The sequence below is a fragment of the Solanum tuberosum genome, unplaced genomic scaffold (genome assembly GCF_000226075.1).
Source record: "Solanum tuberosum cultivar DM 1-3 516 R44 unplaced genomic scaffold, SolTub_3.0 scf00177, whole genome shotgun sequence".
In the NCBI taxonomy this organism is placed as follows: Eukaryota; Viridiplantae; Streptophyta; class Magnoliopsida; order Solanales; family Solanaceae; genus Solanum; species Solanum tuberosum.
This window is the reverse complement of record NW_006239101.1, coordinates 829,691-846,308: the sequence shown is the minus strand read 5'-3', so window position 1 is coordinate 846,308 and position 16,618 is coordinate 829,691. Positions and strand designations below refer to the sequence as shown.

General features: G+C 35.1%; 2 protein-coding genes across 2 annotated transcripts in view; both read left to right on the top strand.

Moving 5' to 3' along the window:
- The first annotated feature begins 1,587 nt into the window (after window positions 1–1,587).
- LOC102582418 (peptidyl-prolyl cis-trans isomerase CYP21-4-like) lies at window positions 1,588–9,936 on the top strand. The gene is made up of 8 exons (XM_006354323.2): window positions 1,588–1,713; window positions 2,690–2,869; window positions 5,883–5,922; window positions 6,679–6,735; window positions 7,168–7,253; window positions 8,022–8,159; window positions 8,256–8,406; window positions 9,465–9,936. The coding sequence occupies exons 2-8, from the start codon at window positions 2,718–2,720 to the stop codon at window positions 9,549–9,551; spliced, it is 711 nt and encodes a 236-aa protein (XP_006354385.1). The 5' UTR covers window positions 1,588–1,713; window positions 2,690–2,717; the 3' UTR covers window positions 9,552–9,936.
- Window positions 9,937–12,017: 2,081 nt separating this feature from the next.
- Window positions 12,018–16,618, top strand: part of LOC102581890 (serine/threonine protein phosphatase 2A 57 kDa regulatory subunit B' beta isoform) — a 12,465-nt gene continuing 7,864 nt past the window's right edge. Inside the window, exon 1 of the mRNA XM_006354321.2 lies at window positions 12,018–13,640. Coding sequence (XP_006354383.1) covers window positions 12,456–13,640 — 1,185 coding nt within the window. The 5' untranslated portion in view covers window positions 12,018–12,455. The remainder of the gene's footprint in view (window positions 13,641–16,618) is intronic.

Sequence of the window (16,618 nt, the reverse complement as noted above, 5' to 3'; positions counted from 1 at the left end):
GTGTCTCTACTTATCTAGATTATGAACTCAAGATACTTAAATTTTTCTCTTTTGAGAATAGTCTGTGTAGCGAGCATCACTTCTACATTTGCTTCATCTAGCGCAATACTGAATTTGGACTCCAAATATTTTATTTTGGTCTTGCTTAACTAAACCTTTTGAGCCCTAAAGTTTGTCTCTAAATCTCCAACCTAACATGTACTTGAGACTACTATGTCGTTCGCAAATATCATACACCATCAAATCTTCTTTTGAACAGACCGCGTCAACTCATTCGCCAGCAAGACAAATAAGAAAAGGCTAAGAACTAATCATTGCTCAACTGGAAAATGCTCATAATCTCTTCGAGAATTTGTCATAAGCCATTTTAAGGTCATTGAATACCATAAGTAGGCCCCTGCTCATTTTCTTATATTTCTCCACTAGTGTCGCACAAGATAGATGGATTCAATAATCGATCATCTCGACATCAACGTGAATCCAAATTGATTCTAAAAAATTGATACCCCTCTCCTCACCCTCATTTCCACCACTCTCTTCCAAACCTTCATCATGTGGCTTAACAATTTGATACTCCTGTATTGTTACAATTTTGGATATCATCCTTGCTCTTGTTCCTTGCTCTTGTACAAAGGAACTATTGTACTCCACCTTCATTTGTCAGACATTTCTGACGTCTTTAAAATAACATCAAACAATTCAGTTAACCACTCTAAACCTAATTTGTATGTGTTCTTTCAAAATTTCACCGAAATATCATTGGGACAGATCACTCTTTCCCTGCTCAATATCCTACTAATAGCACGTCTGATCTCCTCAACATAATGTCTTTGTCCAATTCCCTGTTTAAAAGTTTGTGAAAGTATGATTATCATTTTTGCTTAATGGAGGTCTCTTCCACCAATACCTTGTCTTCCTCATCCTCGATGCACTTCACTTGATTCGAGTCGCGAACCTTTCTCTCTCTCACTTTTGCGAGCCTATACCATTTCTTATCCCCTAGCTCAACATACAATTATTTGAAAATTGCAATCTTAATCGTTGTAACCGCCAATTTAGCTATTGTCTTCGCCGCCTTATAGACCTTTTTAAGCATTTGCTTCTCTTTCACGTCCATGAACTCCACTAACTTGGTATATGCAACCTTCTTGCCTGTCACTTTACCTAGGGTTTCTCCACCAAATCTTCTTGATGACCACTAGGTACCTCTCAATACCCCAATCATTGATGTAGTTGCTTCTTTAGTGCAACTAGTTGTCTTATCTCATACAATATATTTGTCAGTTACTAGATAAATATTTTCCAAATAATTGATCAAACATAATATTTTTTTCTCTTTTTCTAAAAATTATTTTGATAAAAATACTTATTATAGAATAAGCGATTTTCAAAAATTTGATGAAACAATAGCTCTAGGAAATGAAAAAAAAACCATGTGCTACCTCGAGAAATGGACCTTACAATGCATAAACTTGAATCTAATCGGATGTCAATATAAATATTAAATACTATAGGATAGAAAACAAAAAAAAAAGGTCATAAATTTTTATTTTTAGGCATTTGGCTTGAGTAATTAATTTAAGTCACTATTTATTAAAGTAAAGTTTTGAAAATTAAACAAAATTTAAGTGTATATTCTTCTCTTCTGTCTCCACCGAGTAGACAACGAAGCGACAGTGAAGAACAACGAAAAACAATTCAATTTTTTCTCAGGTGACTTACAATTTTAATTCAAATTTTCATATTTGAGTTGATTTTTCTGTTAAAAAATCGAATCGTAATTGTAGCTAGGGTTTATTTTTCGCATAATTTAGGTACAATATGTTAAATAAATGTCTTGATTTTGTAAATTTAAGTAGAATCTGAAATTTTCATGTGTTAATTTGAAAAGAAATAGATTCAGATCGGTTCAGGGAGTGTTTTAAGCAAATCCCATGTTTATGGAAAGAGCTTAAAGTTTTTTTTTTTTTTTTTAATATGTTAGACTGTGTTGATGAATTTTGCTTGGAACTTCAATTTAGGAAATATAAAGTTCAAGTATTTTTGGGGGTTTTTTCTTTTATGTAATTATCAAGTTGATTGCAAATATAAAAATGTGATTTTTCTGTATCAGCTTGTAGTATTGATCTTATAGTTTATTGACCTTTGAGTTTGGTTACGATATGTTTTTTTCTTTTTTGTTCATAGATTATCGTATTATCTTGTTTTGAGTACTGTTCGGGATGGTTGTCTATAGTATTTTGCCATTACTTCTTCATTTCTGCTATTCCTTTCTCTATACTGCTTTGGATTGTTTTTTCCCTTGAGCTGAGGGTCTATTGGAAATAGTCTCGCTATTCCAAGGGAAGAGGGGGTAAGGTCTGCGTGCACTTTTACCTCCTTGCTTTGTGGGATTACGCTGGGTATGTAGTTGATTTTTTTGCATCTGAATATGGGATTTTGAGTGGCTGGTGATTCAATAAATTTGTGAAGACGGATAAGAATTTTAAAGAATTAAATGGGGAATGAAATTTTATTTTGGTCCATTAAGTTGATTTTTGAAACTGATTTTAGCTTTGCTATCTGGGAACACATCTTAGATTCAAATTGTATTTTTGGTGTGGTTGTTCTCGAAATATTTATATTGTTTTTGTTGGTTTTGCTTGGTAAAATATGTTTTAATTTGGTCTTGTTTTTTTTGAAAATTCAGATATTTTTACCTGCAAAGCCCAGGACTCATGGCGAAAATAAAACCACAAGCTCTTTTGCTGCAAAGCAAAAAGAAGAAGGGGCCAAGTGGAATTAGTGTCCCTACGATTATTCTTTATGGATTAATCGTTGCTGTAATGGTGTTTTTCCTGTTTGCTACTTATAGACACTGGTCTCGAAGGTTTGTCAAAATCCTTTCTTTGTACGTACTAGTATTGTTGTAGCTATCTCAGATGCTTGTTCTAGTTGCTTGTAGGGTATAAATTTCGTGATTTTTGAGCTGTTCATTGATATGTCGAGCTTAGTTTTGGTTTGGATTTTACGTATGGAGCACAAGCTGAAAAAGAGATAAACCTGTGTGGGTACGACTGTTTTTATGTTCTTGTAACTGTGAAATCCCCGAGAATCAATGGCGTACAGTTCAAAACTGGTGGTTTATAGGTACAATTATATGAAAGTAGTAAAGCAAATTTAGGGAGAAAAAGCAAACTTCTTTACTTTTTAACCCATATGATGCAAAAATAACTCCAACATACATTACACCTAAATGACTGAAGATATTTTGTCCTTTTAGTGGATGGATTGGAGGATGTGTCAACATTTACGAATGATGGGGTGAGTTGTGCATTAAGGGGTCTGAAGATCATGGCAGAGCAAGGTTCAATTAAAAGTTAATTGCCATATGTCTAAATCTTGGTTGACAGAGTTAACCGAACATGCACTATTAAGAGGATGCAGGTATATGGCGTGATAGTCAAGGTGTGCACAAGTTAATTCGGCTACCATTATTATAAAGATAGAAATACTATAACAACTACTATGTCTCAATCCCAAGCTAGTAGGGGTTGTATGTGTGAATCCTTATAAATGCGTTGTTTGGGTCCCTAATATTTCAGTACTCCATACTTAAGAAGTATTTAGTACTAGGGTCCAAATTTTCACCAATGCGCTCATTATCTTCACAACATAAGAATAGAAGTAATAATAATAAAGTAGCAATTTAAAACAAAACCAAACTCCTTTTGGATTAGTGTTTACATGTTTTCCTCTTGCATACATAAATGAATTTATTGCTTATAAGATCATATGCAAGATGATGGAATCGATTTAGATCATCTCTGTATCTTTACAGACAGACGAGTTTTGAATGGATGAGTTAATGGCCTGTTATGTAAATTGGTCAGAGTTGATCTTTATCATCCCAAGGTCAACTGTTTACCTTGAAATCCAAGAATGTGTGGAAATGAAGGAAAACCTGTGCAACTGGTCTAAGTTTCCTAAACACCCAATGTTTCCGAACCACAGGTACTATGAAAACATCCATGTTATAAGAATCTGTAGTGACAAGACTCTAATGGCAGAAAAGCTCCTGCTGATGAGCTATGAGGCTTTCTTTCGTTCTGACACCAAGGTTTTCTGATAGTGTTTTACTTCTGACTAGGCTTGGCAAAATGGTTTTAATAAACAAGTAACCATCTGATTCGATCCATTAGATATGGTTTGGATAACTGCCATTTAAAAATGGATCAAATATGGATTTTATCCACTAAAAATGGATAATATGAATATCCATATTATCAATACTCATTTGCCTGCTTGTTCTCCCTTTGTTTCAATTTGATTGTCTGGTTTTGACTTGGCACGAAGCTTAAGAAGGTGAAGAAATTTTTTGATTTTGTGGTCTTTTACTAAAGATAGGTAGAATGACCCAAATGTCCTTTAATCTTGTGCTCTTAAACGTGTCACATGGAAAGTTGAAATTAAAGAGTTGCCAAAAAAGAAAAGAGTCATTCTTTTTTGAATGGACTAAAAAGGAAAGTAAGAAAAACAAATTGAAACGGAGGGTGTATTTTTTATGAATTCTCGTTTTCTTGGGAGTCTAAGCTTATTCTGACAATTAGCTTGTGTTCTCCGTGTTAAATATGGATGGCTCGTATATTTTATCCATATTCAACCTACCCATAGCCAATTCATCCCCTCTGTTTGCAGCTCCTAGTTTTGAACATGGTTTGCTGTTAGTGATCACATTGATATTGGTTTTCATCATTAATGGATAAATCACTGTATGTTTTCTGACAACTCTAGCTTATATTGAATGGCAAAAATGATTTGAGACAAGTAACATGTCATGGACAGATCTAACTATTCTACTTAAAAAACTCGTTATGATATTGAATTATTTGAATCTACTCTTTTTGGTGTTATGATGTATGAAATTTATGGTCGTTATTTGATTGCTTACTTTTTTTATTTTTTTGGTGGATTGAATAAATTTTTTTGTATATGTAAACATGTGATTCGATATCATGTACCCTTAAATTCAAAATTTCCGTTTTATCAAAAAATAAGATAAATTAAAAAAATAAAAAAGAAGAAAATTTGAAACTTCCGTATTCCTGTGTTGCCATCCATATTTGAGTCTGACATTGAACTTCAGTTGTGTCTATGTTATTTAGCATGGGCTTAACTATAGTGTAGTGGAGAACATAAATCGGCGGTTGGATGTGTAAAGGTTTTGCGCTTGTTTTTGGGTACTGATAGCAAGGAATTGCATGGGTTTCTTGGCAACTAAACCAAGAGGTTGTGAACTTTACACCAAAGGGAACATTCAAAATTTTATGAATGTGATTCTACAAGGGCAAAACTTTAGACTCTAGTGGTTCTCGGACACCCGGTGCAAATCAAAAAAAAAAAAAAAAAGAAGTGATCATTTTTTCAGCTTTTGACTGCAGGCTAAAATTTATACCTCCAAGGCATTCTGCTGTTTTTACAAACCCCCGGGGTATCAACGGTCGTTGCCTTAATTTGACACATGTTAAATGTAGCTCTTATTTCTTAATGGTTCATGGATTCATATAATATTCAGGAAAAACTACTTTTATTTAATAAAAGCCCCATTTGTACCTTGTCAAAAGAAATCTCATTAGTAAGTCAAAAGCAACTCTTCATGTGGAAAATCTTCATAAAATGCACATTTTCTGAGCGAATGCGATTATCACTAAAGTTTTTCGCACTTGTGTCGTGAGCAATCCGTACATGTAACTTTTTAATTAATTTATGGGATACTGTAAGTCTATCGATCATTTTTAAGTAAATTATAACAATAACAACAACTTAGCCTCAATCCCAATCAAATTGGGTCTGGCTGGCTATATGAATGTTCACTGACCTTACACTTGATAATTTTCTTCTAGGTCAATGATTCAGACACAGGATGACTTGTCAAGTACTGAGGTATGAATAACTGCAATTTCAATTCTTGCTTGATGATAAATTGTTTTGTCCAGTTAGAAAAAAATGGGATTGAATTATTTGTAGCTTGTGATGGTCTGAGATGTGAGATACTTCCACTGTATAAATTGCATTTGTCACAGTTAAAAGTTTCAATTAACAGAATTCTTTTCGAGTAGACCTTGCTGTTGTGAGAATTTCATAATTCTTGACTTGTAGGAGGGATTGGTTTCCTGCCTCATAGTGATAGTGGACCTGTAACCCCCCACACCCACACCCTATTTAGACTTTTTGGGACTTCCATCTTTCTGAACTGATGTCACAATCCACCAGTGTTGTCAAAAGCGCGCTTAAGCCCTGAAGCGAGGGTCAAAGTGTGTTCAGCGTCTCATGTCGCTTAATGTGGACTTTATTGTCATCAGCCTCTTTTGTAGAACAATTGATATTTCTCTTTATCATATTTTTTTCAAATTCTTTGTTCATATATTTGTCATTCATGTTTATAATTATTAATCTTAGACTAAACATATATAGTTGTATTTTCTCCCTTTGCACCTTTTTTCATTACAACCCGCACTTTATTTGCGCTTAAAGCCCCAACGGATATTACCACTATTTTGCATTTTTTGCTTTTGATAACACTGCAATCCACACTATGAGATCATCTGGGCTTGAACAAGAATAGGGGAACTGATGCTGATGAAATTTTTGGTTATTCTTTTTCTGTGCTTAATGCATATTTCTGTTTGCATGTTGCAGGGTGAAAGTACATTTATTGAGCATAAGAGATCTGATGTCAATGGCCCTACATATGCTGTGAGTACAGAAAATTTCTTCTGCAATTTATATGGAAGTGGTCGCATGAGTGATTTCAATCTCTGATTTGTTAAAAGAAACAAGTATTTTACTACTGGTTCTTATAAAATATCAGAACTTTGTATACAGAAGTAATGCTAGGGATCTGCTTCAAGTCTCCTTTTCTAGTTTCCTTCTTCCTACTTCGAGCACGTGCTCTTGCCACAGCATATGATTAACTTCCAAGTATTAATGAGTCATTTTATGAGAAAAATGCCCTTTTTGGGACTTACGTAAATGGAGGCAAATGACTGTTTACTACTGTTTTGTTTGTTTTTTACAAGTTCTATTCTTTTGTGTATTTTGGGTACGATTGGATAATTCGCTACCCCATTTGGTTGTTTGGCTCTGCTTGATTCTCTTCCCTTTCTGAACTCTTTTAAACTTTTTCAGTCCATAACCACCTCAAAAGGATTGATAACTGTGGAACTTTACAAGGATGGTTCTCCTGACATTGTTGAGGAATTTGTTGATTTCTGGTGCGTACTTCATTATCTTTGGTTTATGTCTATGGCAATGTTCCATTGAAATGATGTGCTGCATTTGTATTCGTGTTACCTTAAGTTTTTTCTTCACTATACAGTGGTCGATACTTTGGGGGTGGGCGTGTGGGGGTGGGTGGGGGAGTGTCTAGAAGCATGTGTTGATGTTGGTTTTGAGATTCATGCTGATGAAATGTGATAGTGGATTAGAGTCCCACATTGGTTGGGTAATGAATTGATGGTCTACTTATGGACTTGGGTAATCCCCCCTCATGAGCTAACTTTTGGGGTTGAGTTAGGCCTAGATGTCACATCTTTACAAAATGATATAAAGCTTATTTCTTGATCAATTCCCCACCGTTTATATGAACCCCAAGTCTTCAAACTTTGATCTCCAGATGAGGGCTTATTAAAGAGTTCTCTTCTTAAGAAGTAGTTCATCTTCTTTGTTATCCGAAAGGGAACCTTTAATTCTCTGACTGGTAATTTCAGTGTCACAGTGATCAATAAATGAATACTAAAGCATAACATCATGTAGAAGTAGAACCAAAATCTAGGAAATGTGCCGGTGGAGATGTATCATGCTAATTTGCTAGAGTTCACTATGTATAAGTTGTGCAGTTGGGCCTGCTGGCAATGATACATGTTTCTTTATCTAGTATTATAGTAGTTGCATGAAGAGGCTCTGCGAATCAAGTTCTCTGCATTTGTGGTTATACTCTAAATGCTTGTCATATGCATAAACTCTATAAAATGCCTTTGCAGTCAGAAGGGCCACTTCAAAGGGATGCGATTTAATCGTGTAATAAAGCACTTTGTAATCCATGGTAGTAAAGTTGATAAACCTGAAGGTACAGAAGATTGGACTTCGAGGGGAAAACATTACAGTCGACTAGACACGAGGTTTGGTTAATCTTATTTGCTGTTTTTTGGTCTAAACAGTAGTCTTGATATACAATTGTTTTCATTGATCACTAAGTTACGGTTCTCTATATTCAGCCTGAAGCACGAAGCATTTATGCTTGGTACTTCAAAAACAAATCATGAAGGTGGAGGATTTGATCTGTTTATAACAACTGCACCAATTCCAGATCTGAATGACAAGATCAATGTATTTGGGCGTGTAATAAAGGGAGAGGATATCGTGCAGGTACTAGTTACCTTCTCCTTTGTTCTATCAGTTGTTGTATAGAAGACAATGCAGATAAGCATCTGATATTTCACTGCCTTCCCATATCATTTAGCATTTTGTAGTAATCCAAGTCCTGAATGGTGTGGATAACAAAACATACCCAGTGTATTTCCACAAGTGGGGTCTGGGGAGGGTAGAGTGTATGCATACGTTACCTCTACCTCATGGAGACAGAGAAGTTGTTTGTGGAAGACCCTCGGCTCAAGTAACACATAACAAGGTAGTTTGAAAGGGAAAATACAGAGGTAGAACAGGACATAACAAATAAGATTATAGTATAATAAGGCATACCAAATAAGATTATAAGGCATAGCAAATAATAGAGGAAGTGTAACAGATCATACAAAGCAGAATAATGTGATAAAGGAAGCACAAGAAACAACAGGTGGTACCAGTAATCCAAGAACAGGAAACTACGAGAATACTGCTAATACTATCTTACCACCAAGCCTATCCCGCGGGATACTGAGACAACCCTCAACTACCTTGTCTCTTCTACCTACTTCGCGACCTCCATATCCTCCTATCTAAAGTCATGTTCTTGGTAAGTTGGAGTTGGGTCATGTCTTGTCTAATCACCTCTCATCAATACTTCTTCGGCCTACCTCGACCCCTCTTTATACCCACCCCTACCAATCTATCTCACCTCCTTAATAGGGCATTTGATCATCTCCTCTTCACATGTCCAAACCATCTCAATTTCGTTTCTCTCATCTTGTCCACCACAAAGGCCACTCCCACCTTGTCCTGATGCACAACATTATTTTTCATCATCCAGCTCAAGTAATAAAAAGAATGACCAAATGAAATTAATCCAAAGTATAACACAACTATAAGTAAAACATCGATGCAATGTAAAAATGGAGCTAAGAATGGGGTAAAACGAAGAACAAAAAACTAAATATGCAAATTCGAATTTGGTTGCTTATTTCATTTACAATTTTTGTAATGAAATTTCTTTCTTCTATCGTTCTTTTGGTCTCCTTTAATGTTACATGGTTTATTATGGCCCTCAGGAAATTGAAGAGGTAGATACTGATGACCATTATCGACCCAAAACTCCCGTTCAGATCAACGAAGTGACTCTGAAATACAGCACTTGAAGGTTGCAGTGTCCATAACATGAAGTTTTTTTTTAAACCTCATTGAACGACGTCTGCAGCACAAATGTTTACTTGGGGTCTGGATTGGAAACCATCATTTGCTGATTTTAAATCCTCAATATTGACATGACACGACTTGCTATCGATGCTTCTAGTGTAAAAATCTGGATATGATATTCCATTTGTATAATTTTTTATTTTTTCTTGGTTTCTTCCCAAATTTTCCCCTTAGACTAATGTTCAGATGTTATTTTATAACATACTATGTTAGTAAAAAACTATCTCGAGTTTACCCTAATGTGCAGAGTACAACACATTGGAATGAGTTTTCATCTAAGGGTCATTATAGACCCTTCTGAATGACAATATTACCACTTTTGTTTAATTTTGCTTGAGAAACTGTTTCCTTTACCTTGAGTGCATAAAAACTGGTTCACTCTTTGATATGCTTTGCTCGAGCTAAGGGTCTATCGGAAAAACATTTGTACCTTTTCAAGGTAGGGGGTAAGGCTTGAGAACACATTACCCTCTCTAATTCATACGATATCCTTGCTTATCTCATCCCGTGTGCCAAATGATCCTTTGGTATTCGGGTTTGCCTTCTGATATTTCTGGTTTACTAAATTAACTCCATTTATTTATTTGTTTGTGTTTAGTTTCACGTTCTTTGATATCATCAGGCTAGCTTGTGCTCACCGAAGTTCTCTTCTTGGTTCGATCGGAGGTAACACCTTTTTTTAATTTTATTGCAGTCGTGGTGTTTTGATCAGCTCATGTGCATTATGACTAAATTCACATAATATGTGTTATTTTCTACTAATACAAGTATTAGATAATTTGTGCACCTAGACATGACCTCCAACTAGCAAATGCATCGATTCATGTGCTAATTAAGGCTTAGGTTGATGAGAGAAGCTCACTAGATGTTTTTTCATCGATACTGAGATTTGAATCTTGGTCTTCTATGATTTACATCCAGATTTATCCATGGTTAGGCAACATCTTTGAATGCGCGATAAAATTGGATACTTGACCTACAAGTAAAGGCTTATCATTGGTGTGTCAACTCTTGCGTTACCCACAAAAAAGTATTTTTTTTATATATAGATATGTATATATAAATTGACCTTGTAGCACTAGTGCTTCGTGCTCTTTCTATTGCAACCAATTTCATTGTGAAACAGACGACTAACACTAAAATAATAAGTGAAGTAGTTTTTCTCAAATTTATTACTTCTTAATCTTTTTTTACTCCACCTATCTTAAAAAACATAATACTATTTTAGAGGGTTAAATAAGTTTTAGTTCACTATAATATTTCAAAATATGTATAATTATATATTTGTGACAAATGGTATTTTTTATGTATAATTTATACATATGTAAATCACTTCACAAAAGTTAGAAGCATCAATTCTTGCACTTCAAAATTATCACAATTTCAAAAAATAAAAGTATTTTGAAACAATATTTCTAAAAAATATTAAAAACTAATTCATATAAAATATAAAATTTGCATATATAAAAGGGTAAAGGATATATATGATTACACGAGTAAACTTTTTTGCCTTCTTTGACACCATATCACCACTTAATATTTGTCATGTATTTGTTGGGTTGGTAGTTCATTTGGTGTAGTTCCATCTAAACCACAAAGTAGGTTGGTATCTACTACTTTTTCTTGTTGCTTTTGTTTCAACTCACAAGTGCTCTTTCTTCTTTATCTTGTTAATAATTATCTTTTGTATATTTATTTGGTATTTAAAATTATTGATTCGACTCATTCAGAATTGTATTTTGCAAAGTTTATTAAAAAGAGAATTTTTTTAGTAGAGGTTCCTCAATTCTTCAACTTTAAATCTGAGACCTCTGTTTAAGAATTGAGGAATTTCACCACAACTTCAAATGCTTATTGTAATTTTTAAAAAAGTTTTCCATGAAGTATTTGATACTCCGCTTTAGGATTCGACTAATTCATATTCGCATTGCGTAGAGCTCATTAAAGGGAAAAATGTTCCATATCAATTGTTTCTTTATTTTAGGACTCAAACCCAAAAATTCTAGTTAATTGTTGAGGAGTTTCTTCCATCTTTATACTACACACACCTATATGGTGCCCCGACCTTGACTAAATCAGATTCACGTCGTATAAGTCATGCGAAGGACGAAACGTCCTACCCATTTTTTTCTATTGTTGCCTTTTCCCAAATTCGATTAACACGAGAACTTTATGTATCAAACTATCTTTTATATTCATAATCGAGACCTTTTGTTAAAGACGGAAAGATCCTCTCTATTCTAACACAACCCTTAATGGTGATTATTAGAGTTATTATTTCCAATTTTACAATCAATAAAATTTTGATGGGATTTTATTTTTAAAAAAAATTTATGCACAAGAAAGGAATAAAATGAAAGAAAAAAAATACTAATATTTTCCATTAACAGTCCCTCTATTTTAAATTATCCCTACTTTGGTCACTTTTTTCTCCCTTCTTTCTCTTCCCTCCTCTCTCTCACTACTGCTATTTTCCATTTTACCATATCTCTTAATTCTCTCTATTTACATATCTCTCCCTCCATTTTCTCTGATTGTTCGCCGGAAAATCGCTTTCCGATCACCGTCATCCCTGCCGGACAATCATGGATCATCCCTCCTATCTACCTGTTCAGTTTCTCCTCTCTCTACGATTCGTTCAATAGATCCGCATTTGAAAATTGACACATTGCGAGAATCAAGTGTTCGTAATTATTGCTGATCTCAATTTTAATTTTTGTACATAAGGAGGAGAATATGTTTTGGTTTTTAATGTTTGATAAATGCTAATAAACGTAAGAATTTAGGGTTAGGTTTTTATTTATTTATTTTATTTTGTATTGATTGGAGGAGAGAAAAAGAGAAGAATGTTGAATAAAATTATTAAGCGAGGGCATAAAAAGGTGCCGAAATCGGATCCTTCGGATTTCGTGGTTGCTGCGTCAGGTAATCGGAGTTCCGGGTCGGTTTCAACATCCAATGTGGTAGTGAATCATGCTTCTAGAGGTGCCGGTGCTGGTGCTGGTTTTGGAATGATGAACAATTCGACGCCGCAGCAGACAGTGATGTCAGCAGCAGTTCCGGCGCCGGGAACAATTGAGGCACTTCCAATGTTGAAGGACGTGCCAATGGCTGAACGGCAGAGTTTTTTCTTAAGGAAACTTCAGGTCTGTTGCTACCAATTTGATTTCAATGATACTATGAAAATGGTTAGGGAAAAAGAGATCAAACGACAAACACTAGCAGAGCTTGTGGATTGCGTTCAATCTAATTCTTTGAAAATCAGTGAAATTAATCAGGAAGAAATGTTGAAAATGATATCTGTTAATATATTCCGGTGCTTGCCTCCGGCGTCTCATGAGAATACTGGGTCAGAAAATGTGGAACCTGAAGAGGAAGAACAGTATCTCGAGGCGTCTTGGCCGCATTTACAGTTGGTATATGAGTTGTTATTGAGATATATAGTTTCAGCAGATACTGATACAAAGGTGGCTAAAAGGTTTATTGATCATTCGTTTGTGTTGAAGTTATTGGATTCGTTTGAGTCTGAGGACCCAAGGGAGAGAGAGTATTTGAAAACGATTCTTCACCGGATATATGGTAAATTTATGGTGCATAGGCCATTTATCAGGAAAGCAATTAATAATATCTTTTATAGGTTTATATATGAGACTGAGAGGCACAGTGGAATAGGGGAACTTTTGGAGATCCTAGGGAGTATTATAAATGGTTTCGCGTTGCCAATGAAAGAGGAACATAAACTTTTTCTTGTTCGAGCTCTCATACCGCTCCACAAGCCAAAACCAATTGCAATGTATCATCAGCAATTGTTGTATTGTATTGTCCAGTTTGTGGAGAAGGATTACAAGTTGTGTGATACAGTTATAAGGGGTTTGTTGAAATACTGGCCTGTCACTAATTGCCAAAAGGAAGTTCTCTTTCTTGGGGAACTTGAAGAAGTTCTGGAAGCCACACAACCTGCTGAATTTCAGCGCTGCATGGTTCCTCTTTTTCGTCAGGTTGCTCGTTGCCTTAACAGCCCACATTTTCAGGTTAGGAGAAACTTCAAAGCCATTAATTGCCCCATTTACCTGATTCCGTGGTTGTTAATTTAGTGAATGTATTTAGTAACTTCTTTATGACACCTTTTTTATATATATTTTAATTGCTTGGTGGATGTGCAGATGATTGGAACTATTTGTTGAATCATGCTTTTGTGTGGATTCTCTACTTCTGTATACTGCTTGTGTACTAATATAAACAAAGGATGGCTGAGTACATTTGCATTTAAACTATGTTAGCTTTGGAAAAATAGAAAAATTATCGACTCTATTTACTGTCTTTGGTTGGTAAGATACCAGAAGGTGTTTCCTTCCCCTTTTATCCCCCTCATTTTCTAATTTAGGTGCAATGTTATCAGAAGTGAAAGATGCAAAAAAGCAATGAGGTCTGTTGCAGCTTTAAACGGAAAGTGCAAATTAAGTGTGGGGTTTAAATTTTAATAATGGAAGGCACAAATGAAGAAAAATATATAAAAAATAAAAAATGAAACTTAAGAACAATAATTATGACCATAAATAACAATTATGTGGACAAATGAATTTAAAAAGTACAATTAAGTGAAAAAAGCAATTATATAAACCGACAAACAAATTCAAATAGTTGAAGGTGTGCAAAAGCTGGCCCGGATACCTCAGTCATCAAAAAAATAAAAAAATAAAATTCAAATAGTACAATTAAGTGAATTTTTTGTTGTTTAGTGTCAACTTTTTAGAACAACGCCTATTTGCAATGAAGTGTACACCACATCACTTTGGTGACTACACTAAAGCTACGATTAGGCGAGGCAAAGTGCCCAGTGTGTTTTTCACCTAGCTTTAGGGCTTAAGTGCAAACGACCATCCCCCTCACTATGCTGGGCTGAATAAGCTTCACAAGTGACCAACCAATGAAAATTTTCTACTTTAACCTTTATATGAAAGCAGAATTCCATATCAGTTTTCATGGCCAGAAATAGGAAGAAGTTTTTTTTTTTTTTTTTTTGAACTTGGTAACTTATTATTATATCACAAAACAGTAAATGGGTTGTTCTGAAACCTTATATACAAGTGGCCCCAATTCTTGTTGCTCTATAGCTAAATTGAGACTAAAACATCAATTATTGAGACAATATCATCTGAGTATAACTGATTACACCAAAAACATAATAGCAAAATGGAGTTGAGCTTCACTTTCTGCACACTTTTCTCTATGCTCTCAAACACCTAGAGTTCTTCTCTTTCCATATTTGCCCACCATATTGCAGCAGGGGTAGTTCTCCATCTGCCTCTGTCTTTTGCCAGTACTCCTGCTTCCTCCCAACTCTTTAAAACCTCCGAAACTTTCCTAGGCATAGTCTAAGAGATGCCTTTGAGACTCAAAAAAGATTCTCCATTATTGTTGAGTGTACTTGTACTCTTATAGTGTAGAAACAGATGGTTAACAGTCTCTAAAGTTTCCCCACAAAGAAGCATCTAGAGCATAAGGTTATCCCTCTCTTCATGACATTGTCTTGAGTAATAGCTGCTTCTTTGGCCAACAACCAGACAAAGCAAGATACTTTATGGGGTATTCTGCTTCTCCATATTTGTTTCCATGACAATTTGTAGTTTGTTGGTTTATCTGATCCATAGTTTATAAGCTCTATTGACTTTGTATACTCCTCTATTGTTTCCTATCCATCATAGAATATCCTCCCTTGTTTGAAGTCCATTGAAAGGCTCCACTATGTTGAGAAATTCAGCTACTCTCTGAACCTCCCAGTCATTGAGCTGTCTTTTGAAGTTGAAGTTCCACCCATGTCGTGTCCATAAATCTGCTATAAAACCTTGCAGAAATGTAACTAAGCTGTAAACACCAGTAAAACTAGGAAGAAGTTATGTAGCAGGAACTTGTGTCCACGACCATCTCATTGAATCAGGTTCCATCGATAGCCCTTGAAACCTCTCAAATCCAAGACCTTAATCATTACAGTTACTTATGAAAATCACCTTCTATCCTTGATTTAGTCTACTCTGTTCTATTTTTGCTTATGTATTTTATTGCTTTGCGATTTATTCATCAAAAACCAAGGTAGACCTTCTATTGAGAGGCCCCATCACCTTGTAGATTATCATAGCCTTATAATTTGACATATATAATTTCTATGCCTATCTCAAATTGACTATCTTGGTGTGCTTTTTGGGTTGTCCAAACAATTCATCTTGCTCCCATTGGTAGGAATTTCTCACCACTGTAGTCATACAAGTAGTGGGGGTATGAGTGAGATCCGTTAAACCTGCAATTTGGCTACTTAATTCAAAAGTAAAAACATAAAGTTAGGGGAAGAAGGAGGTTGAGGAAATTAAAGTTATACTAAAGTATTTTTTATAAAGAGTTTGTTGGTAATGAGATGATAGATTTTCTGCTAATTTGTTGCTGCTTTGGCACATCAAGTTGTAGTCTAGTTGAAACCAATTAGTCTATCTTCGATGAACTTAGTAAGAGAGGATAGATAAATTAATCTCGTCAGTTTTGGGGGTGACTGTTGGCTTACAAAAGAAGGGGAGACTGCATCACAATGGGTTAATGCAATATGAGTTTCAGTTAAGCTAGTTTTGATGATCCTAAGTTTGGCCATTGTTGGGAGCATTGTTACCTCAATGCAACATCTTTCATATTTCAATTTTATAGTTTCAATAAGGTGATATTAGCACAAATATTATAAAAATTTCATGTAATCTTAATCGCGCAGACTCCTTCTGGATTCCCACTAGTTATCTCAAGTTGTCTAGATATCTTGATACACTTGTTCCCTCTAGACAACAACATACCCTGTGTTAATCCCACAAGTGGGATCTGGAGAGGGTAGAGTGTACGCAGACCTTAACCCTACGTTTTTCCCTCTATGAAAGAAAAAAAATGTTGAAAAACACTTTATCCTCTTAGATGGCCCCTATGTTTACTTCTATCCTTCCCGAACTCTGAGGTGCGGGGGGGGGGGGGGTTTTGT

Bases quoted from the DNA above. Each gene is read 5' to 3' on its own strand.
- LOC102582418 (XM_006354323.2), top strand. From the start codon at position 2,718: ATGGCGAAAATAAAACCACAAGCTCTTTTGCTGCAAAGCAAAAAGAAG. The intron at 2,870-5,882 runs GTTTGTCAAAAT...ATTTTCTTCTAG, and splicing joins TATAGACACTGGTCTCGAAG to GTCAATGATTCAGACACAGG. The intron at 8,160-8,255 runs GTTTGGTTAATC...CTCTATATTCAG, and splicing joins TACAGTCGACTAGACACGAG to CCTGAAGCACGAAGCATTTA.